The 25,630-nt window shown below is 43.5% G+C and overlaps 1 protein-coding gene across 1 annotated transcript in view; it reads right to left on the minus strand.

Annotated features, from left to right (window-relative positions):
* Positions 1-1,602: 1,602 nt before the first annotated feature.
* MYO16 (myosin XVI) overlaps positions 1,603-25,630 on the minus strand; it is a 478,842-nt gene continuing 454,814 nt past the window's right edge. The window contains exons 34-35 of the mRNA XM_055426698.2: positions 20,440-20,525; positions 1,603-2,233 (exon numbers count right to left, since the gene is read on the minus strand). Of these exons, the coding sequence (XP_055282673.2) occupies positions 2,024-2,233; positions 20,440-20,525 (296 nt within the window). The 3' untranslated portion in view covers positions 1,603-2,023. The remainder of the gene's footprint in view (positions 2,234-20,439; positions 20,526-25,630) is intronic.

A 25,630-nucleotide genomic window follows, 5' to 3' on the forward strand; every position in this document is an offset into this window, starting at 1 on the left:
TCAGGCGCCGAGGTTCGGAAGGCGGCTGTCAGGGAGTGGGGCTGGGTGACACCCCCTGAGGATGTTGGATGTCATCGGTCCGGGTGCCTCTTAGCCATGGCTCAACTCCGCCTTTAATTTTCTGCGTTCCGATGCTTCCGCATCCGCGCCTGGCCGAGGCTGGAGGATCGGCCCTTCCTGGGGCGCCTAAGTCCCTGGGACGGAAAACAACCACGCCCACACCAGACCCCACCCGTTCTCCATCCCCTTTCCCATCCCCCGACTCCAGACCACTGTGCCCCTGCTTGGGGCCAGCAGGCGACAACCACGGGCAGCCCCGGCACCTGGGGGCCCCGAAATCCTCCGAACCCATCAGTTCTGGACACGCACACCTCGCCTCGGCATTCCTTCCCGGGAAACGCTCAGCCCCCCAGCTCCCTTCCTGTCTCCCGCCCCACCCAGGAGCTTCTCCGCGCGTCTCCTCCACTCGGTGTGGGACCTGTGAGTGCACACGCTGTCTTTCAAGGGAAGGCCTCTCCTGATTTGCTTGCCTATTATTATTCTCACACAATCAACATACTATGCCTGCAACTGAAGTATGCCTATCTAGTAGCTTTATATGAATAACCATAAAAATCTCTTAGAACAAACCAGGGCACTTCCCTGGTGGTCCAGTGGTTAAGACGTCACCTTCCCACGCAGGGGTTGTTGGTTTGATCCCGGGTCGGGGAGCTAATATTCCACATGCCCTGGGGCCAACACCACCCCCCACTTCAAAAAAAGAAAAACATAAACCAGAAGCAATATTGTAAGAAATTCAATGAAGACTTTTAAAACTGTCCACATCAAAAAAACCTGTAACACAAACAAACCAAAACTCCATTGATTCTGAAGTTTGCAAGATGCTGTGAGAAGAATGCAGGAAGGGAGGTCTCCTTGCCCCCGCCGATCAGGAAGCAAAAGCAGCCGTGGAAAAGGACAGCAGCACATACACCACACTGCGGGAGAACAGAGTTGCACCCTCTTATTGGCACAGTACCTTGGCAAAGACTGGTACGAATAAAAAGTTCCAAGGTGCAAGACACGCCGGTCCCAGGCCAGCAGAAGCGCACGGAGGAGCGAGGCCGGGGCACCACCGCAGGGGCTGGATCCAGCGGGGGTGAGCGGGCAGCGGAGCTCGGAGAGGACCAGAGTCTTGCTTCGCATCACTGTTCAGACCAGCAAATCTCAGCCCGCTTGCCGGTACCCTGGAGACCTTTGAACGACTGTGTCCCCTGCATACCCCCCGAGCCACGATTCTGAAGCCGCACTCATTAAAGGGGGGGTGCATCATTTCCTGTAATCCCTACTGAAGTCAGGATGAGATTTCAATAAAGGGCTTACCATCCATGTGCCCAGAATACAGGGCACGGGAAGGAACCGTCTCCTGATCAGTGAACGGAACAGAAGACGTCGGACTCGAGCTGTAAGTAGGCAGAGCTTGCCAAGGCGAAGCTCAAACAGTGACAGGGCCCCCGGAATTTCAGGTACTTTACATTAAAAAAAAAAAAAAGGTATGTAGAAAAGAAAAAAAGTTCTAGAAATGATTTTTTTAAATCTGTATTTTGAAGAAAGGGAGCACCACCCATGGCATAAAATTATAAAATACCGTGACAAACATGTAAATCATTATCAGGATTGTAATTCCCACAAAACACAAACACTACACAGAAATAAACCCTATGTCCTGGCGAGTACACGAGAGCCGCGACTGGAGGACAGGAAACGCGCGGTGGGCCGTAGGAACACAGGCGCGCGGTGCGCGGCCCCTGCGGCCCACGCTGGGCCTGGCCGGTCCCTCACCACCTCGGGGAGCGCGGCCCGAGGACCACGGAGCCCGGAGCAGAGTGCGTCCCCGCAGAACGGCCGAGCACGCGGCGAGCAGCCGACCGGGCTGCCCGGGCTTTCGTGCGGCTGTGCAGAGCCCCCGCGCGTGCCGGGGCGGCTCTGTCCGCGAGCTTGGCACCCTCGGGCGGTCTCACCCCGCGAGTCTGCAGGCGGGCCGTCACGGGGTGGAGTCCCAGAAGTCGGGGGGCAGCCTGCGGCAGGGGGCCCCCTCCGGCTTCCTGCACGGAGGTGGGGGAGGCGCCCGGGGCTCCCCGGGGGGCAGGATCCGGGGCCAGTCGCCCCGCTCCTCGCAGAGTCTCCGTCTCCAGTCCAGGAGCTCCCGCAGGGCCACGCTCTCGTTCGCCGACAGCCTCAGCTGGTGGATAACCTGGGGGAGGAACGCAGGAAGAAAGAGGAGCTTCGGACACTGCGCAACAGTGAGACAGAGGGCAGGGCCAGACGCCGGGGCTCCGCTGGCTGCGGAGAGCTCTCGAGCACCCCCGAGACCCTCCCAGCTCGGCTGCCCTGGGAAGTGGCGTCCTACGGAGAAGCTGACTTCCAAACAGCAACCCCGGAAGCCAGCAAACAATGCATCACAGGTTCAAGTACAGAAAGAAATTCAACCTCGGATTCTAGACTCAATACAAATGTCCCTCAAAAATGAAGGTGAAATAAAAAGTGTTTTCGGACAAACAATAACTAGGAAATTTCGCTATCACAAGTCTTGCCTATTTTGTGAACCTTAACAAAACAGGCAAGATGAAAAATAATGGAAATTTAAGAGGGAAGTCAGGACCCTGGAATTAAATACATGCGTAAATGTAAGTTATGTGTTTGGAATGTCACTGACTTTAAGTTGTATGTAGAACAACAGGCCAACAATAGCTGCAAAAGTGAGGAGGGGGCACATGGAGCTCAGAGGTTCTGAGGTTCTAGCAGTATTAGGAAAAAGACAAAATTACAACAATTTAAGATGAAACTAGGGTTTCCCTGGTGGCTCAGTGGTAAAGAATCCACCTGTAATGCAGGAGATGCGGGTTTGATCCTTGGGTCAGGACGATCCCCTGGAGGAGGGCATGGCAACCCACTCCAGTATTCTTGCCTGGAGAACCCCATGGACAGAGGAGCCTGGTGGGCTACAGTCCACGGGGTCACAAAAGAGTCGGAGCAACAACAACAAGGATGATGAAATAAAATCAAGATTCACGCTTTATTTCCTCGTGAGTGTACATAAAGAATAATGACAGAATGTGTAATTAATAAATTAATATGAAATAATGAATTTCAATTAACCCTAAAGGAAGGTGCGATATATATATATATATGTATAGGTGAATACATACATACAGCAGAAGTTATATATATATCTAGGTGAACAGATACGTGGATATCTAGGTGAATATATACCTAGGTGAACAGATACATAAATTCAGGCCAAGTCCTCCTGAAGCAGGGTAGAGCAGAACGGGATCCAAACCTCCACCCAGCAGTTGGCACTGCTCCTCCTCTGCGGCCGGCGGGTGTGTGCTGTGCTTGCTTTCATGCTGGTGTGACCACACACCCCTCCTCCTATCGAGCACAAAATACCTCCATTCTGTAGCTCATCTCAGTGCGAAACTCTTTTCAGCAGCTTTTCATAAGGACCACAAATACAGAGGAGCTGGGCGGGGTGTGACCCTGGCTGAGACCTTCCTAACAGGGAAGACGGGGAGACTGAGTTACTCCAGACACACCCCGACCTGCGGACAGTGACGTGCAGCGGCTGCTGGTCTGAGTGAGGCTTGTGGGGAGGGATTTTTACATAAAATGTCCCAAATCCCCTGAGTCATTGCTCCACTGGAAAAAAAAAAAAGCTCTCTATCCTTACAAAGCTTCTCAGCATTTACTAAAAATATCTGAATTCCCAAGCACATTATAAACGGTGAAACCTACACACACAAAGCATTAGAAAGCACTTTCTTAAGGGGTCTATCGATGTCTTGAATAATGCAGTGGGTACAGAAGAACAGCATCTTTGACTCAACCACCAACAGCTTTCTATGCTTCCTTGATAAGCAAAAAATCTGACTGATGTTGGCAATAATCAACTAATGCTCAGAATAAACCCTCTTATTGAGAGATCCCACGAAACTTGATTCTGTATCACAGAGATTAATAGGTATTGAGTAAAATCTAATAGGTACAGGAAGACAGTTGCCAGAATGGCATAAATGGGATGCTAAAATATTAACATTATTGATCTTCATTTTAAAAACCACACACACACAATGAATCTTCACAGGTCATATCTTACACGAAGGTTAAAATTCTGTGTAAGGAAGGACAAGTGACAGGTCACTACTTTCAACACAGAGACGTCCAGAGGGCGTTTTAAAATGACGACCCGTGAGACAATAAGCAGATCAGAAGATGAGGACCGGCGCCCTGTCTAATGATCCTTAACCTGATTTATTTAGATTTATTAAACGTATCAGACTATGAGGCACAAAGGTTGTATTTGTCACAGTGAAGGAGCTTTAATATTTTAGAATAGCGAACAAATGCAACTATGAATGTTATTTAAATGGTGGCCAAGCAATACATTAAGAATAAAAAGTATCTGCAATGTTATCCAGCAGGGTGAAAACATGTAAATCACTGTTTTATCATTCTTTAAATTTCATGCCCTATGGGTAGTAACAAAAACTCTTACAACTTCTCTTATCATTATTTGATATTTCACAAGTTAAGTAATATCATTAATGATACAGAATAATACACATATTATCATTACAAAGCCAATAATGGTTTTGTAAAATTTTAGCTTCAGTGTTGAAAGGGAACCATTTTTTTCCAGGAGGAGAAGTGACCCTGGGGGTTAAGGATGTTGATGGTTCTGGGAACCTGGAGTCTAGCTGGCATCATCCCAGGTCTCACTGATCCTGACATGTTTGGAGGATAAAGGATGGGGTTATTGGTGACCTTTAAATTAAATCTTGTTTCTCATTGCTGTAAAAGACATATCTCCAACCCACGCCACCACTTCAGACAGCTACCTCTTTACTTATTTTCTTATCTGGCACGTTTTATAGAATAGTGTTTGCACAGAAAATCATTCTTTTTCCCAGAACCAGAAGGCAAGAGTTGTAGCTGTGGAAGTAAGAATTGTTCCACACCCAGGGACCCCTGGGTTCTACATGGCACCACCTCTGGGCTGCATGAAAATGATGAACGCCCTGTTTTTAAAGAAACTTCTAGACACGTCAGTCATGTAAGCGTCTGAACACGCTGCACGTGGCGTGGAGACGGAGGAGTCAACAAGAGTTTGACTCTTGTTATGAAGTTTTCCTTTCTTTGTTTTTACCATTTACCTGGGAAAAGGGGCTCTATGAAGGAAGGTCTGGAAAGACTTCACAGAGGTGGGAACTTTCGATCTGAATTTTGAAGAAACGAGAGGGGCATCAGTAGGAAAGGGGGAAGGAAAAGACTGGGGGAGGCATTTTCACGGGGCCCACGTAGACAAGAGTCAGTCATGACTCTGAACTTCATTCTCTAACAGGGAGTCCCAAACCCACGGGGATCTGGACTCTGGTGTGAGCAGGGGTGGGATGGTTGACAAACCAGGACTGCGCAGCCGGGGCGACTGGACTGGAATCCTGCCTCTGCTGCCTGACGGCTGTGTGACCTGCAGCATGCGCGCTGGCTTCCTCACCTGTAAGTGGGCTCCAGTAATCACACCCCAAAAGGACAGGTGTGGGCTACTCCAGGGCCTAAAAATGTAACGAGCGCTCTGTGAGTGTGGGCCGCTATGACTGCGTCGTTGCTGCCAATAGCTGCTTGACTGGAGAAAATCCCTAAACCTTCTGGGTTATGGTTATACTCAGGACTCAGTCAGACAGTGTCACATGAAAATAATAGATGGCCCAACTCAAACAGTAAAGAACCTGCCAGCAATGCAGGGGACCCAGGTACAATTCCTGGGTCAGGAAGATCCCCTGGAGAAGGGAATGGCAACCCACTCCAGTGTTCTTGCCTGGAGAATCCCATGGACAGAGGAGGTTGGTGGGCCACAGTCCCTGGGGATGCAAAGAGTTCGACATAACTGCGTGACTAACAAGGAGAACAATATAAAATAGTCCTTTCCTTCCTTATTCATAAGATCTCAAAATAATAACCCACTGGATTTATAACATAACTGTGACTTATGCAGGACTCTAAACTGACACACGAATCATCACATTCTGAAGCCATTTCCCTGTGGGCGGGGATCCTCATCCTTGAACAAAATCTTTTCGTTTCAGCAGCTTTTTAAATGGAAGATTTCTTCACTGAAACAAATCCTTAGAAAAGAGTGAAACTAATAACTTTATATGGGGAACAGATGGTTGCTAGACTTAACATGGTGATACTCTCATAATATATGCAAACAGCAAATAATTACACCTGACACTAACAGAGTGTAGTAAGTCAACTGCATTTCAGTGAAAGCCACGAAAATACCACTGGGAGAAACTGGGCTCTCTCTAGTCTTTCTGACAACTGCACATGAATCTAAAATTCCCAACTAAAATTTCAACAGAAAAAAAAAAAAAAAGAAAATAGCGCTAAGACACTGGTGAATATGACCTGGACCATTTGGTATCGGGTGAAAATAATGTTTTCTTCCCATTTTTGAGAAAATCTTGCTGATTTGGTATTTAAAAGTTGAAGACGTGAATCCAGACTCAATCCCCCACCCCCAACTCCAGAATTATAAACTTTTGTGTCTTCCAATGTCTTCCCTGGTGGCTCTGTGGTAAAGAATCTGCCTGCCAATGCAGAAGACAAGGGTTCGATCCCCGGGTCAGGAAGATCCCCTGGAGAAGGAAATGGCAACCCTCCTCAGTATTCTTGCTTGGGAAATTCCATGGACAGAGGAGCCCGGCGGGCTACAGTCCACGGGGTCACAAAAGAGTTAGACACGGCTGAGCAACTAAAACAAACAACAGAAACAATTCTATGTTTGTTCATTTGTGTGCAGGCAGTCGTGTCTGACCCTTTGCGACCCCATGGACTGTAGCCAACCAGGCTGCTCTATCCATGAAATTTTCTAAGCAAGAATACTGCAGCAGGTTGCCATTTCCTTCTGCAGCGGATCTTCCCCATCCAGCAATCAAACCCATGTCTCTTGGGTCTCCTGCATTGTCAGGAGGGTTCATTACGAGCTGAGCCATCAGTGAAACAACAAAGAATGTATCAGTTCAGTTAGTTAAGTCGCTCAGTCATGTCTGACTCTTTGTGACCCTACAAACTGCAGCACGCCAGGCCTCCCTGTCCATCACCAACTCCCGGAGCCTACTCAAACTCATGTCCATTGAGTTGGTGATGCCATCCAACCATCTCATCCTCTGTTGTCCCCTTCTCCTCCTGCCTTCAATCTTTCCCAGCATCAGGGTCTTTTCCAAGGAGTCAGTTCTTCTCATTAGGTGACCAAAGTACTGGAGTTGCAGCTTCAAAATCAGTCCTTCCAATGAATACCCAGGACTGATCTCCTTTAGGATGGACTGGTTGGATCTCCTTGCAGTCCAAGGGACTCTCAAGAGTCTTCTCCAACACCACAGTTTAAAAGCATCAATTCTTCGGCACTCAGCTTTCTTTACAGTCCAACTCTCACATCCATACATGACCACTGAAAAAATCATAGCCTTGACTAGACAGACCTTTGTTGGCAAAGTAATGTCTTTACTTTTTAATATGCTATCTAGGTTGGTCATAATTTTCCTTCCAAGGAGTAAGTATCTTTTAATTTTATGGCTGCAGTCACCATCTGCAGTGATTTTGGAGCCCCCAAAAATAAAGTCAGCCACTGAGAAGAAGGCAATGGCAAGCCACTCCAGTACTCTTGCCTAGAAAATCCCATGGATGGAGGAGCCTGGTAGGCTGCAGTCTGTGGGGTCACTAAGGGTCGGACACGACTGAGCGACTTCACTTTCACTTTTCACTTTCACACATTGGAGAAGGAAATGTCAACCCACTCCAGTGTTCTTGCCTGGAGAATCCCAGGGACGGGGGAGCCTGGTGGGCTTCCGTCTATGGGGTCACACAGAGTCGGACACGACTGAAGTGACTTAGCAGCAGCAACTGTTTCCACTGTTTCCCCATCTATTTGCTATGAAGTGATGGGACCAGACGCCATGATCTTTTCTGAATGTTGAGCTTTAAGCCAACTTTTTCACTCTCCTCTTTCACTTTCATCAAGAGGCTTTTTAGTTCCTCTTCACTTTCGCCATAAGGGTGGTGTCATCTGCATATCTGAGGTTATTGATATTTCTCCTGGCAATCTTGATTCCAGCTTGTGCTTCATCCAGTCCAGCGTTTCTCATGATGTACTCTGCATATAAGTTAAATAAGCAAGGTGACAATATACAGCCTTGACGAACTCCTTTTCCTATTTGGAACCAGTCTGTTGTTCCATGTCCAGTTCTAACTGTTGCTTCCTGACCTGCTTACAGATTTCTCAAGAGGCAGGTCAGGTGGTCTGGTATTCCCATCTCTTAGAGAATTTTCCACAATTTGTTATGATCCACACAGTCAAAGACTTTGGTGTTGTCAATAAAGCAAAATAGATGTTTTTCTGGAATTCTCTTGCTTTTTTGATGATTCAACAGATGTTGGCAATTTGATCTCTGGTTCCTCTGCCTTTTCTAAATCCAGCGTGAACATCTGGGAGTTCACGATTCACGTGTTGTTGAAGTCTGACTTGGAGAATTTTGAGCATGACTTTACTAGCATGTGAGATGAATGCAATTGTGCGGTAGTTTGAGCATTGTTTGGCATTGCCTTTCTTTGGGATTGGAATGAAAACTGACCTTTTCCAGTCCTGTGGCCACTGCTCAGTTTTCCAAATTTGCTGGCATATTGAGTGCAGCACTTTCACAGCATCATCTTTCAGGATTTGAAATAGTGCAACTGGAATTCCATCACCTCCACTAGCTTTGTTCGTAGTGATGCTTCCTGAGGCCCAGTTGACTTCACATTCCAGGATGTCTGGCTCTAGGTGAGTGATCACACCATCGTGATTATCTGGGTCTTGAAGATCTTTTTTGTACAGTTCTTCTGTGTATTCCTGCCACCTCTTCTTAATATCTTCTGCTTCTGTTAGGTCCATACCATTTCTGTCCTTTATTGAGCCCATCTTTTTATCAGTTCAGTTCAGTTGCTCAGTCGTGTCTGACTCTTTGCGACCCCATGAATCACAGCACGCCAGGCCTCCCTGTCCATCACCAACTCCTGGAGTTCACTCAAACTCACGTCCATTGAGTCGGTGATGCCATCCAGCCATCTCATTCTCTGTCGTCCCCGTCTCCTCCCGCCCCCAATCCCTCCCAGCATCAGAGTCTTTTCCAGTGAGTCAACTCTTCGCATGAGGTGGCCAAAGTATTGGAGTTTCAGTTTTGTATAGGAGATACCAATTAGATATGAAGACGGAATGTAAGTGATATAAAGACGGATTTCTTGTAAGTTTCTGCATCCCTAAGTAAGAGATTTATAATTTGTTTACTTACTGTCAGGGGTTAAAAATACCCAGAAAATCTCTCAAAACCCAGAGGGAAACACAACATGATATAAAGGCTTAATGAGGTTTATTACATATATATCTACTTACTAATTTTTAATGGTTTTCTATTGTGTCATTAACAGAGTCCTGTGACATGGACTAATTACAAAATGAGATTCAAATTTTCTTCACTTCCTGTGGCTATGCATTTTTATGAATAATATTAATACATGTAAATTAATAATTTGCTGCTGATTTTTACCTTAAGTCTTCGCCTTCTAGGATAAAAATAACCTTTGTTAAATAATTCATATGTGAAATCATGTTGCTGTTCATTTGTCACAGAATTGATTTTCCTATTGACTGTTCACCCAGAGGTGAAAAGAGGCATTTACTGACATTCATGGAAATTAAGAGAAGGAAGCAGCGTGGCCCACTGAATAGCGCATATTAGCGTTTCAAACGCAAATCCCAGTTCCACTCATGCCAACAAGATGTTGGAGGAAAAAACAATTCAGAATGAAATTCGAAAATCAGTTTGTAAAACCAGAGTTTACCTAAATAGACCCCAATGATATGGCTTAAAATGAAATGCCCTCTAAAAAGTCTTTGATTAAAGGGGTGTATATCTCCATACATTTTAAAAAAATTAAAAAAAGAAAAGATCTGAAATACAAACAGCATTTCTCCTTTAGGCAAAAAAAGAGTTGATCCTTCTTAATTCAGAAATAGTCATTTAGACAGCAATCCAATTAAGTTCATTCTGGCTATTTTGTTTCCTGTTTTTGCCTAAGGGTTAAAAAAGGGAAAACAACTCTTCAAAAGAAAAAATTCTATTGGAAATGAGAGTGTGTCTGGACAACATGCAGTGAGGGAACACAGGGTTTTAACCTTTTACCTGAGCTGTGCACGCTGACTTCTTGAAAAAATTAACCCCTCTCCTTTACTTTTATAATAAGTAATATTATATTGGAGCACACTTAATATAATTTAAAGACACTCATTTGCATTTTGCAGCTGATTTTAAGTTCATAGCTAAGAATAAAAATAGACCCTCATGAGCAGATGCGTGTTTGTTCCTACTGATGGAAAGTTATAAAATAGAAATTTATGACTATACATCTCATGATACAATTAATGTGTGACATTTCAGAATACGGATTTTGTATGAGCTCTAGTCTCTTACCTCAATTCATTGAAAAAACATGGCAGCACCAGTATAACTGACTAGAAGACTGTAGCAAAATTAATAACATATATTTAGTGCATATTTACAGTAATGACATATGGTAATGGGTTCAAGTACTGAGAATATATGGAAAAGCATAAATCCATGTTATTGGGAGCACAGAAAGTAAGAGTGCTACAATTTCTTTAAAAATATTTTTCCTGGAATTATACGGGAGGCTCACTGCAAGGCCCAGGAGGTATTATTAAGGACAAACAATCTACTGGATTTTCTCTATCCAAAGGACGTCTGTTTATATGCTTGGCTTGTTGAAAAATCTTCCAAGCTGCTGCCTTTCCCTAGCCTAAACAGCCAAGTGCACCTACCTTAGCATGTTACGGAAAGCCCTGTATTTCCTGACCACATTCATCACTCCAGCTTTATCATCACTCATCTGCCCATAGACTCTGCACCAGTCTAATCAGAGGTGCCCATCTGATTACAGAACATGCTCTGTAACTGGATGCATCTACTCTGTAACAGCTCCCGTTTGTGCGCCCAGATATAGAAAGCTCTGCAGTTCTCAAAAGCCCATTCCAAACATCAACTTGGTGATCTTGTTTTATATTCTTTTTTTAACTTTCAAAAATTAAAAAAAAAGTTAAATTGGAGTATTTACAATGTTGTGTTCGTTTCTGCTATACAACCATGTGAATCTTCTGTTTGTGTACATACAGCCCCTCCCCCTGAGACTTCCTCCCACCCCACCCCACCACTCTCGTCATCACAGAGTCACATGTTATCCTAGTAAAAATCTCACAAGCATGTGAAATAAGCAGGTTAAGGATTGTTAACCCTCTTTTCATAGATGTTGAAATTCATCTTTAAAGCCCAAATTCACTTCGCCTGTCAGTGGTGGACTCTGGATTCGAATTCAAGTACATTGAGTTTAGTCAATCTTCTTAATCACGCTGACTTCCAAGTTTTTCTTGTCTGCTAGTCAACGAATGCACATGCTTTCGACAATTACGAGACAGAAAGTGCTGTGATGGGTTTACAGGACTTAGAAGCACACAATATGAGCAGCTCCCTCAAGAGGCTTTCATTCAGAGTGAGTGACAAGATGTAAAACTCAGAGTTACGTGAACAGACACGCCTAAACAGGACATCAATGCAAAAACGTCATGAGGAGCACAGCGTTAATTGGCCAATATAGTGCAGATACAATGACTAAGGTTGCTATACAGCAGAGACGTGACTCATGTCAAGGCAGTATGGCCAAGAAATTCCTACTGGGCTGCGGGATTTGTTTTGGAATGAAAGGATGAGTCAGATACTAAAAGAAGAAAGGCTGCTTGAGTCAAGTGGATCAGGGACCCTGTCTGTCCTTTTGTTCCCGTCTACACTGACAATGACCAGAAAACACAGGAGACAGCGAAGCACTCTGCCATGTGGAACGCAGTTTGAGACTTCGCTCCAGGCTAGCCGTGGAGATGGAAGTCAGAAGGGAGGTAAGATGCAGGTGTGAAAGTAAGCAGAGCAAAGGTCTCAGCCGTGGCAGCTAAGTACTCCACAGCCTCCAGACGATGAGAGCTCAAGTCCAAGGACACTCACCCCCACTGTCCAAATAGCCAGCATCTTCTTCACTTGCATTAGTTTGTAGGGCACAGCTTACCTGTTAAGTTATTCATTTCTCAAAATATTTTTTCTGGAAACAATTACAATCTGTGTGTCATGATATTAAATACAATTAAATAAGAGTGAGAAAAACCAACTGAATGCTAATCAAATCTTTAGCCCAATTCAAATAGATTTTTAAAATCAAAGAGAATGACATTGAAACATGTATGTTGTCATATGTGAAACGAATCAGCAGTTCAGGGTCAATGCATGTTACAGGATACTCGGGGCTGGTGTGCGGGGATGACCAAGAGGGAGGATAAAGGGAGGAGGGAGGTGAGAGGGGGGTTCAGGAGGGGGAACTCATGTACGCCTGGGGCGAATTCATGTCAATGTATGGCAAAACCAACCAATATAATATTGTAAAATAAAAAAAATAAAAATAAAATCAACTATAATTAGCTAAAGGGTATAGTTTAGCAACTCCATGGACCGTGAACATACTGCATGGGGGAATAATCTCTGTCCTCAACCTTGAGTCTCCCTCCCAAGTCTAGCTACCGACCAGAGCCACCCACTTGAGAAAGAGAGATAAGACAGGCAATTCTTTCTAATCATGAAATGCACAAATAGGTCCTGAGTGTGTTAGACCGTTTCTCCAGGGCGCCCAGTGTATTACAGGGGGCTGATTTTGTCCCTGATTAAAATCAAGTCTATTGATTTTGAGGAATTTCTAAGTGATCAGTTGTTAAGAACTGCAAGCTTCTGTTTTACATATATATGACTTGGTTGGGGCACTAATGATCATTATTTTGTATTAAAATGTCTGATAAGTAACATCCCAGCAATTTTATTATCAGTACAGGCATGTTTTTTTACTATCTTAAATAATAAAGATTGATAAATAATGGAGGTTAAACTTACTATTTAACTTTATAATATTTAACCTTATAAAGATTGCTGCTGCTAAGTCGCTTCAGTCGTGTCCGACTCTGTGTGACCCCATAGATGGCAGCCGACCAGGCTCCGCTGTCCCTGGGACTCTCCAGGCAAGAACACTGGAGTGGGTTGCCATTTCCTTCTCCAATGTGTGAAAGTGAAAAGTGAAAGTGAAGTCACTCAGTCGTGTCCGACTAGTAGCGACTAGTAGTGACTGCAGCCCACCAGGCTCCTCTGTCCATGCGATCTTCTAGGCAAGAGTACTGGAGTGGCTTGCCATTGCCTTCTCCGTTATAAAGATTAGGTTAAACTAATTATTGATAATGCTTAATTAGGTTAAATTTAATTAAACACTATAAATAATTCTCAGTAGCAACATGTAAAACATTAGGCCAAATAAATCATAAAAGGTATCCATCTGATGTTTGACAGAAAACAACAAAATTCTGTAAAGCAATTATCCTTCAACTGAAAAATAAATAATTTTTTTTAAAAAGGTATCAATGTATTTTACTCAAGCTGCTATCTGTAACAGGCAAACCACAAATAACAATGGACTGACCCCAAAGAAGTATATTTCTCATGTTAAGGCTAAAATGGGTATTTCTGCTCAGTAGATGACCTTCAACATTCTTGTGACTATATTTTGCATCTTCCAGGGTCTTGGAATATTGCGCAGCCAGCTTTTGGAAGGGAAAGGAAACAGAACACTCATAGCTGAAGGGAGGTTTGCAGGGGTCATGCCTGGACAGATCGCATATCACTGTGGCTCCCTTTCCATTGGCTAGAACTCAGTCACACGACAGCTCCCAACCACAAGGATGCTGGGAAATGTAGTCTAGCCAGGTGCCTCAAAAGAAATGGATTAGGTGGGCATTAGGTCTGCCAGGGTGTGATGTCTGGGGTGAGTGACAGCATCTTTAACATATAATCATGGCAAACCATTCGGTACAGATGCTAGAGAAAATAGGGAAAGGAAAACAGATGTCAGGAAGCATTAGGAAGAAAAAGAGACAAGATTTTGCCAAAGTTGGCAACATAAGAGAGCAAATCTCTTTAATCGAGACTTCCTTCCCAAAATAGATAATAAAAATCACCTGAAAGTGTATAAAATTAATTTAAATCCACTAGGGCTTCAAAATTTAGGCTTTTTATATCGTTGACTTCATGACACTTCTTCCCAATATCATAGTTCATCTGTTTTAGAACCTATTTCTGGCAGAGTCAGAAATAGGACATGACAGTTTCAAATAATAGTGTAATCAAAGAGATCAGTGAAGAATCAGGCCCTGGAGGTCTTCTAAGGTCATAAAATAAATTCCTTCACTAATGTCAGCTGATTACGTTTTAGCACCATGGAAAACTTTCTGTTCCTTTAGCCTAAATTTTTCTTTCAAAGTTGTCAGATCCCATTAATATACAGAGCATCAATAACCTCAGATACGCAGAAGACACCACCCTTATGGCAGAAAGCAAAAAAGAACTAAAGAGTCTCTTGACTAAAGTGAAAGAGGAGAGTGAAAAAGTTGGTTTAAAGCTCAACATTCAGAAAACTAAGATCATGGCATGTGGCCCCATCACTTCATGGGAAATAGATGGGGAAACAGTGGAAATACTGAGATACTTTATTTTTCTGGGCTCCAAAATCACTGCAGATGGTGATTGCGGCCATGAAATTAAAAGATGCTTGCTCCTTGGAAGAAAAGCTATGACCAACCTAGACAGCATATTAAAAAGCAGAGACATTACTTTGCCAACCAAGGTCCGTCTAGTCAAGGCTATGGTTTTTCCAGTGGTCATGTATGGATGTGAGAGTTGGACTGTGAAGAAAGCTGAGGGCCGAAGAACTGATGCTTTTGAACCGTGGTGTTGGAGAAGACTCTTGAGAGTCCCTTGGACTGCAAGGAGATCCAACCAGTCTATCCTAAAAGAAATCAGTCCTGGGTGTTCATTGGAAGGACTGATGTTGAAGCTGAAACTCCAGTACTTTGGCCACCTGATGTGAAGAACTGACCCCTTGGAAAAGACCCTGATGCTGGAAAAGATTGAAGGCAGGAGGTGAAGGGGACGACAGAGGATGAGATGGTTGGATGGCATCACTGACTTGATGGACAGGAGTTTGAGCAAGCTCCGGGAGTTGGTGACGGACAAGGAGGCCTGGCGTGCTGCGGTTCATGGTTCGCAAAGAGTCAGACAGGACTGAGTGACTGAACAATTAACAACTCAGAACATCTGGGGCCCAGGTTCCCAGGTGTCAATATTCCAATTCTCTGTTATCTTGGGAGGAGTAGAGTTATTTGTCTTATATTTTCCACTTACAGAAAATGCAAATACTTGCCCTTTACTTATTTTCTGAGCAGACCAAGGTTTCCAAAGCTGGTTAATTGTTTTAAAGAAAGACAATGCAATACGGTAACTGGTCGTTTACATTTAGCCTCTTGCTAGAGTATGTAACTTAACAGCTCCCCTTTTCTTGCACTAACACGTAACTCATGGTAATTTCCATTGCTCTTCATGACGACATCCAGTAATATGTAGATTTATTCCCTTCCAGCCTCGCTGACCATCTCACGGTCTCTGCTCCTCCCCACCTAAAGAGCCCCCCGACCCCAGCCTGGCTGACACTCTGACTTTCTACCTGATCTTTGCTCAGCAAGGTTCTCATTTTGTCATCTGATTTAAAATTGCAGCCCGACCCAACCTCCTTCCACACCACTCTTGTCACTCCCAGCCCCGCTTATCCTGGCTTCTTTCTTGTTTTTTTTAAATATTGAAGGAATGAGAAATCAGAATCACGACTGTGGCTTTATTCTTTGGCCATGCCACACGTGGGAGCTTAGTCCCCTGGCAAGGGAGGGAGCCCGTACCCCGTGCAGTGGAAGAAGAGGCTCGACCCCTCGACCACCAGGGAAGTCTCGTGACCAAGTTTTTAAAAAGGAAAAGGTGACCTGCAGAGATATCGTGAGATCTTTCTCCTTTTAAAAACACAGTCACCAAGTATACGTCAATAGTTCAGTTCGGTTCCGTCGCTCAGTCGTGCCCGACTCTCTGCGACCCCACGGACCGTGGCAGGCCGAGGCTCCCTGTCCATCACCAGCTCCCGCTGGAGCAGTAAAGCGTACGAAAGAACAGTCGCCATTCTGCTCTCTCATCCCTTTCTTAAGACTGAATTTTCCTCTTTGATGACACTCAGTGTCTTCGCCAGAAAAACACATCATGCATTTGAAACATCTCGGATATACATATGGTACAACTCTGTGAAGGAAACATAAAATATGGGATTTATTTTTGTTGTTTTCCGAGTTTCTATATATCTATACAGGACATGTCCATTCTGTTGAAAACGCTGCCGTTTAACTTCTACCATCCAATTAATTTACTGCCTTCATTTCTGGCACATAATATGGAAGTCATGAGGTATGCAAACAGATTTCCTGAAACCTTGGCTGTGTGGAAGCACTGTCTGTGCTGGATCCCCCTTGGTTAGTAGCTTATCAGTGAGATACACATGATTCCTTTTGAAATGGTTGTCTGATTTCTAATTCCCAGCATGTGTTTTAGAATCACGCCTTAACAATTAAACGAGAGGTGTCTACACTTTGCAGTTTTATCTAACACACTGTTTCTTTTCCCTGCCACAATACATTTCAAGCAATCCGCGTGACAGATAAAATGGAGAAAGAAAGAAGGCATTGGGTTTATTGAGTGGTCTGCAACTCTTCATTTCTTTGATATGTGACATTACAAAAAGGTTCCTTTGATGGTTCAGTAAAACAAACCACATAACAATTTGTTTCTTGATATGGATCAATTGCATATTGATTCTGTTTGGGGCTTTCATTGGAGGCTGTCGAGAGGCAGTAGATATTTATTAAGCTCTCAGGCACTGGATGGCCACTGTTTTATCAGAAACCATCTATGATGTTTTACAGTGAATACCTGAATACATCAGATAGTAAAAACAACTTCTAGTGCTCTTTAGAAAAGCTAAAGGATATAACAGAAGGCTTGGCAAGAAATACGATAAATGAAATGAAAATTGAAGATTGCAAACCACACCATATCCCTGGAGGGAAGGAAAGAGATGGACCAGGAGTGTGGGGTTAGTAGATGAAAATCATCACATAAAGGATGGATAAAAAACAAAGTCCTACTGGCTAGTACAGGGAGCCCGATCCCATCTCCTGGGATAAACCATAAGGGAAAAGAAAATTTCAAAAGAATGTATGTATGTGTGTGACTGAATCACTTTTTTGCACAGCAGAAATTAGCACAACATTGGAAATCAACTGTACTTCAACTCAAACAAAATAGGGAATAGAAAAATAAAATTAAAAATAACTTGTGGCTCTAAAGTAAATTTTATAGATAATGAGAATAAAATCAAATTTGTGTACCAGTCAAAATTTTTCTTTGTAAGCAACAGAAACCAACTCTCACAGGCGGAAACATTCTGGAAAGCAAAATAACGGCATGAATTTAAGAAGGGCAGGTTTGGCACGTGGGCTGGACCCAAAGTGATTGCAGTGGCTTGTGGTCACAGACACAGGCTAACATCTGTGGCCCATGGAGGGAGCCACCACCCCCAGGGGGCCCCCCAGGGGTGACATCTATCCTCGTCCCTTCCGCTGTATGTCCGTTAACTCATAATTCACGGTGGGCAGACTGAGTGCGTGTCACAAGCATCTGTCCAGCTCTCCACGGAGGGGAGGAAGGTGAAATCTCTTCCCTTAAATGTTCATTGTGGTCAGTGAGAAATTTAAATATGTGGCCAGCAGCTAAAAACACAACCACAGATGTCTACTACAGCTATTTAAGATTTTTACCTTGACCCAAACTTCTTTTGGTTTGATCTCGACCCAAGTATTTTGGAAGACTTTGCCTTCCAAATTTTATGTAAAAGCTAGATGACATCTCCATTACTTTTAGTGAGTTATGGCAAGTTTATTCTCAGAAACAAGACAGAGGATCTTGACATCCATTCAAACCCTGGATTCTGCATTTTCCCTATGATCTCTGGCAAATTACCAAATCTATTTCTTGATTTCTTTATCTGCAATAATGCCCAGACATTTTATCTTTCTTAAAGGGATTTCATTAAAATCACTGATGATGTTAATTAAAATACAGACATCCTCAACAAGGAATTCAATTTTTAGTCAGCATTTAATTTTATTGCTGCATGCCCAATCAGTTCAAGGCAGATTTTACAGAATTCTTACTTAATTGCTTTACTAGAAAATCTAGACTGCAAGATGTCTGATGTGTTTATATTTCCTCTATAAACGTCACCCAAGAGGCATTTATGCTGAGAGATGTGTGGTCATTCAAGGCAGAGCTCCACCTAACCGTGATGGGCACCCAGCACTGACCCACGTGTCCTGCCAAGAGAAAGCCTGCACCAGGCATGCAAGAAAATGAGCCTGGTTTTCCATTTCCTTGACAAAAAAATGCACTATGCCTGCCTTTGAAAATAAGCTCTCAGTGAAAGCTGGGAATGGAAAATTAGTCCCAGGACTTCCTTGGGGTCCAATGGTTCAGACGCTGCCTTCCAACACAGCAGGTGCAGGTTCGATCCTTGGTTGGGGAGCTAAATCCTACATGCTTTGTGGCCAAAAAAAACCAAAACAAAACCATAAAACAGAAGCAGTATTGTAACAAATTCAATAAAGATTTTAAAAATGGCCCACATCAAAAAACTCTTAAAAAAAAAAAGACAAAACAGAAAATTAGTCCTGGTGACCTCTCCCATCTTTCTTGACATCTTAACCAAATCACTGGAAGACCTGAGGGAAGTTGCCAAGATGTCTCTGTTAAGGCACCGTCTTTCCAGCTTAAGCCTCTTCTCTATGACCCACAGCACAGCGGAAGCCCTGGGAAGGGTGTCTCTGTTGCTGTGCTGTAACATATAGGAGTCAACCCTTTGACAAAAATCAATCCGATGTTCTGTTCTTTACAAGCAGGTCCCCTGTGACTTACTGTAGATAAAGCATCTGTAGTGTTTACAAGGTAAAGTAAGTGCATCTCTGAGGAACAGAGGGGAGATTAGGACAATCTATTATTGCAAGCAATCAGCATATTTTTTCTCTTTCAATGCCTATATATCAGCATAAGTGATTTCAGCATATTGCCTACTGTAAGATTTATTTTTAAGATTAAAATTATTGATTTTTCTCACTACCTCATCAGTGTTATTTAGAAAAATCTCAGTTGATAATATAACTGTGCCTACATAATCAAATATTCTGATGGAAACTGGATCCTTAGCTGGATAGCTGGTTTCATGGAAACATCTAGATACCTGACTTTAGATAATTTTAATGTAGATATCTGACATAGCAAAAGTTGTACGGCAACTTCATACAAGATAATCTTGTTGCTAAAGCAATAATCTTTAATATATCAACACTAAAATCTTTAATACATTTTTGGTTGTGTACCACCTTCAAAGCAAAGTCATATTTTTTAAAGACTTTATTTTAAAATTGAACATAAAAAGAACACTAAACTATTGATATAAATCCTTTTACTTTCTACAAATGCTAGAGTTTATTTTTAAGTGATAATCCTCTTTATTTTGGCGAACTTTTTGAGGCCAAACACATTATGCATACATGTGAAATCACTGAAGCATATCAAAACAGTTTTGTGAGCTGTAAACTCATTTTGATTTTGCAGTGTTCTGATGATGTGATTGTTTGTAAATGTGTTTGGATTATGTGGGATTTGAGGTGCTAACTGAGAGATAATGGCCATAAAACCACAAGGGTGTCAAGCATTTTATGTCCATGATGTTGCCACTTAAAGCCTTCTTACTTCAGCTGAGGTCAAATGCAGTAAATACGAAGACCCTTCAGTGACTGCAGTGTTCTCGTCACCCGACAGTGACTCTATAATGCCACGGGTAAAGTATGTCGATAATGCTCCATTTAAGACCATTTGTTAAGTTTTATGTGTTCTGGACATTCTTCTTTTAAACGTTATTCTCTCAGTCATGTCCGACTCTTTGTGATCCTATGGACTGTAACCCCCCAGGTTCCTCTGTCCATGGGATTTTCCAGACAAGAATACTGGATCTTCCCAACCCAGGGATCGAACCTGGGTCTCCCACACCGCAGGCAGATTCTTTACTGCCTGAGCCACCAGGAAAGGAGCAGAAAATAAATAGGAGTCAGCCAATACAAAAGGAGAAAGAATGTTGAGAAGAAACTTAAGGCAGGGTTGGAAAAAACTATGTTCCCTAGTCCAGCGGGAACAAACACTCTTGGTCACACCTTCACGAAACTCTTCTTGTCTTTTAGCTCCAGTTATCACAGAAAAGGGCAGCATCAAAACATCGAGGGGTCCTTACCTGAGTGGTGTGACTCTCTCTGTGTCTCTGAAAGGAGGAGGCTCCACCCCCAGACAGCCTGGAGAATCCATCTTCTTCAGGTAAGCCTACAAGGGCAACACAGCGCAGCCGTTAAGTTGGGTGTCCTTTCCTCGAATAAAGTAAGTCAGGAACTTATTGATCAAACTAAAAGAGTGACATTTCACAGATTGAAATGAAGGTCAGTAAACACTCATTGAATAACAAAGGTTTTAAAGCAGCTTGGGAATACAGGCATTGCTGGAGGCTTAGTTAAGCAAAGAGGAAGTGTACTGGCAAAAAAAAAAAACCCACAAAAAAAACAGAGAAGAAAAAATGTCATAATAGCAGAGAAGTGAGCAAAGAAGCACTGAAGGGGAGAAGGGAAACTTTTCCAGGGGCTGAAAATAAGTCTGATGAAACACTGATGGGGGAAAAAGAGAAGCTTGTGGACAATGAGAGTAAATGGGTTCCTGGGGTTGCAGTTTGTTTCCCATTTGTGGGGTCAGGGCAGTGGAAAGGGAAAAACAAAACAAAACACAAAAAACAGGGGAAGGGTGGGTGGAAATCTAAGATCAGACACAGGCTGGCATTTCCAGGGAGCTAGATGAGCAGCAGCCAGGAATGAAATGTATGACCAGGTAGTGGGGCAAAGCTAAAAGCTTGGGCTTCATGTGACGGAAGAGTAGCAAATGTGTGAAGGGGACCAAGCAAACCTAAAGTCTGCTTCTAGAGAATTCCGTTCACTGCACTTCTTACGGAGACTGGGGACCTGGGGAAGGAGAAGGGCCGTGACCCACTTTTTAAAACTGAATTATCAACTGGAAGATGGCTCGCAGAATCCGGCCAGAAACTCAGCTCAGCAAGGATCCAAACTCAGAACCAAGTCAACAGCAAGAGCCGCTTGACACAGGGCCAGCCAAAGAAAGTCAGGGAGTATCAGGGTACCCTCTGGGCCACAGCGCTGGGAGACGCCATCAAGGGCCAAGAGAAGTCCTGCATCCAAGGAGCTCAAGTCTTAATGGGAATGGTTCTTAAGAAATGGAATCCAGGAAGAAGGTACTGACGACCCTTCATGCAGAGCAGCGAAGGAGACGCAGAGTCAAGCACAGACTCCGGACTCAGGGAGAAGGGAGGGCGGGACGATGTGAGAGACCAGCACTGAAACATATATATCGCCATTTGTAGAACAGGGGACCAGGGTGAGTCTGATGTAGGAAGCAGGGCCCCAAGAGCCGCTGCTCCGTGACAACCTGGAGGGGTGGGCGGGGAGGGAGGGGGAGGGGGTTCAGGATGGTGGGGAGACACATACACCCATGGCTGATTCATGCTGACGAGTGGCAAAAACCACCACAATGCTGCAAAGGAACTGTCCTCCAATGAAAGTCAATTAAATCTTAAAAAAGGACACAACAGGACGGCTTACAGGTTATGCGGAGCATGAGTGGTGTTGAACTGGATCTGGAGAAAGCAAGGATTCACTCTGGTTGGAGCAAATAAAGGAAGAGGGATGGTGGAGAGGCCACAGGCTGCGAACCTTCCAGGAGGGGATGGAGTTTTCAAGGTGAGGAAGGGGGAGGAGGGCCAGCCTGGAAGGGATGGATGGGCCGAGGCAGCAGAATAGGAGAGAATTCCACACCCTGGGGGTGGCCTGCTGTTCGGCCAGGGCAGGGGTGGGGTGTGGGTGGGGACATGGTGGGGTGGCCCAGAAGTTAAAGGCCCTCCCATCGGTCACTTTCAACCCAACTTCCCAACCTCAGTGGGGGAAACTGATTGAAATTAAGTCCCAACTAGAAGTTACTAAATATGACTTCAAAGTATCTTCAAATGGAAAGGAGGTGTGGGGCAGGGCTCTCTGAATGCTCGAGGAGCCTGCTTCCCTTGCAAAACTACCTTCTGCTGCTCAGAATAGATAGTTGCACAATATTCCAGATTGTCAAGTGAAGGCTTGCTTCTCTGGGCAGGTAGGCTCTGAATCAGAGAGCAGTGTGAGTTCCAAAGAATCTATACAATTCCCACAAACTAGGTGATGTTGTGAAACCTATAGTTGAGTGTACTCCATGGATCCCAACCAAAGGCTCCATCCCCAGTGGTCTGGATCTACTCCTGAGCAGAAGAGGAAGAGCCCTTCTCCGAGGTTCCCAGAGGAGGGTGGCTGGGTCCTACTATGGCACCGGGTTCACTATGGCCTTAGAGTCTATGCAAAGAATGCAGGGCTTCTGGTCTTGTAAGTGGTCTCACCCAGCACTGCATCATCACAGATTATCCTTACAATGTGCTGAGGATAAACACGGCACAAATTCAAAAGGCAAATCTTCTGAGAGTGGTAAATGTAAAACCAAATGTAAGGACTTCATTCTTTTAATGGCCATTTTTTTCCCTGATGCCCAATGATAAAATACATAGTCATTCAAGCAGCAGAAAATGGCCTGTATAGAATTTGTTAGGTCTGTCCCCACAAAATAAACATCTTCAGATTCACAATATTTTGTTTGATATAATGACAACATTCTAGCACTAAAAACTGTTCTCTAATCTAATGATAAATAACCACAAGTCCAGGGAATAATTAAGTATACGAGAAAAGATCTAAGCCTATGTTCACATCAGTAAAAGATGGCAATTAAAGTAAGTGATAGCTATAATTACCCACACATAACTATATTTCAGCAAACGAACAAACAGATCATTATTGCTGGGTAGCAGAGGTAGACTGCAGATACTGGCATTCAAGAGAAACTGTTTCCTCGAAAATAACACGATTTCTGATTCAATTAAAACTTCAAGTTATTTATTCAAGCATTTATTCCCATCTCGTGACTTTATTCAGAAAGCATATTGACTCTATGCTGTTGATCCTGAATCAGTACCGCTAACCAATTTGGGTTACAATGACCACATACGTATCATACTTTGTGTATGAAGAAGGAAATGGCAACCCACTCCAGTGTTCTTGCCTGGAGAATCCCAGGGATGGGGGAGCCTGATGGGCTGCCGTCTATGGGGTCACACAGAGTCGGACACGACTGAAGTGACTTAGCAGCAGCAGCAGCAACATACTTTGGCCACCTGATGTGAAGAGTCGACTCACTGGAAAAGACCCTGATGCTGGGAAAGATTGAGGGCAGGAGGAGAAGGGGACGACAGAGGATGGGATGGTTGGATGGCATCACCGACTCAATGGACATGGGTTTGAGCAAACTCCGGGAGTTGGTGATGGACAGGGAAGCCTGGCGTGCTGCAGTCCATGGGGTCGCAAAGAGTCGGACATGCCTGAGCGACTGAGCAACAGTGTATCACGCGCTGTACATGTACAATATTCAGTCAGGTTTTTATCATACTGACTAGGAGGGATTTTCTGACTCCGGCCTCGGCACAGGACTCACGGGTTCCTATGAAACATGCAGTGCTGTTCCTGTCAATGAGGGCTGGCGCTGCGTTACCAGAGTCTTGTGCCAGATATTTTAACAGTCATGGGGAGGTTTCATGGTGTCAACACAAGTAGGTCAACATAAACACGTCAAGCTGCTTTGAAAGGCCGAAAGCCTAGCCAAAATAACTTTCCTTTCGTCCACACAACTCGAGATTTTCAAGTGATCTTCTATGAATTGCGATACAGACCTGGCGTTATTTGTCAACATTTACGGCGTAACATATAAATCTGTGTTCCAGGGTCTGAACATACACTATCTGTTACATACTGAAATTTAGAGGCCCAGTATTCCTAAATATGTAATTTTATATGATTAATTTCAGGCAACATATCCAACAAAAATTTCCATTTGGTCTACAGGAGTTTTGTTTGTTTTTGTTCCACCAGTTTGGGGATTTAGTCTGATTTTTAGAATAAGACTCAGAGTTTTTTGGTATTTCCCAAAGCCATAGTTTTTGGCTTTTGACTCAAAACACAGACAAATTAAATATTTTGTCAAACTGGCATGCCTATTTTCTCTTTCCTCAGGAAAGAATAGCATCACCCCAGATCAGCTAGGGAGAATGTCAGGGAGTCAAAATTTAGTAAAAATGAAAGGATATATGGTTACCTTTTTAAACATTTGTGTATTCAGTTTTGATCATACAATATATTTTAAATTCCTTTTTTGTTTAGCAGCTATCCTTAAATACCCCAAAGGTGAAAGTAAATAGTAAATTATTACCTTCATACTAGATACATACAACCTTTGAGAAAGAGTCCCTTATCACGTACTGTACGTGTACAGTACTATTGCCATCATTCAAATTCTATTTCAATACGTAATTTCTTATACATATTCATGTATAAGAAAGACTACATCTCTATATTTCCATCTAAACACACACACACATAATTTCAAACACTAACATGAAAAGTTTTACAAAATGCCTATTTCATTCAAGTTGGAGTAATCCAACATAAACTAGTGTTATTTCAAGGGTGGAAAATCGGGAGATAATTCTAATATCCAGCAGGTAGGACGCACTTATTTTAAGTCTTGGTAGCTGTATCTGATGAGAAGCTATGCATCGCATACAATTAATGACCAGCGGTCAACAACACAGATTTGCGTTTGCTCACCTAGAGATATACTATATGAGGTCCCTCAGGGAACAAAAGCAGGTGGTTACAGCCATATGTAGAGTGTAGCTCAAGCTTTATTTCAAAAAAAACAAAACAAACAACCAAACATCTTATATGAGCACACAGATACATCTGTATGAAAAAAATACAGAATTCTACAAAGTGGAATATGAGACATGTTTTGGGGATTTTCAGGTAATATAAGGAATAGTAGTTTTTGCTTATTGTTTATTCCCTCCTGTGTTTTTCAAATTGTCACATAAACATGTAGTCTCTATAACCTGCATAAAATGAAAGCACCAGGCGAACAGTAAGAGGTTATTGAAGAAGGCTGCCCACGCCAGAGAGAAAACTTAGGGAGACCTGTGCTGCAGGACCAGGAGCTGGTGCAGCCTCTGCCTGCTCTTGGCGGTAATGCAGTTTTGGGTAACTGAAGGTCCTTTCCCTAGAAATCTTTACGGCTGGTATAAAAATCCTTCTCTGTCTTCCCTGTGTCATTTCCTTGCAAGGCACCAAAAAGCCGCATCTTATGAGTCTACACTTCCAACCCTTATATGTAATCCCTGCTTAATACTGGGGTTGCGGGTGGCTAGCATTCAGAAACATTTTGGGGCTTGTTCTATGTGTGGGTGCCAT

Source organism: Moschus berezovskii, chromosome 13, assembly GCF_049115385.1.
Source record: "Moschus berezovskii isolate FMDL1 chromosome 13, NW_MosBer_1.0, whole genome shotgun sequence".
Classification (NCBI taxonomy): domain Eukaryota; kingdom Metazoa; phylum Chordata; class Mammalia; order Artiodactyla; family Moschidae; genus Moschus; species Moschus berezovskii.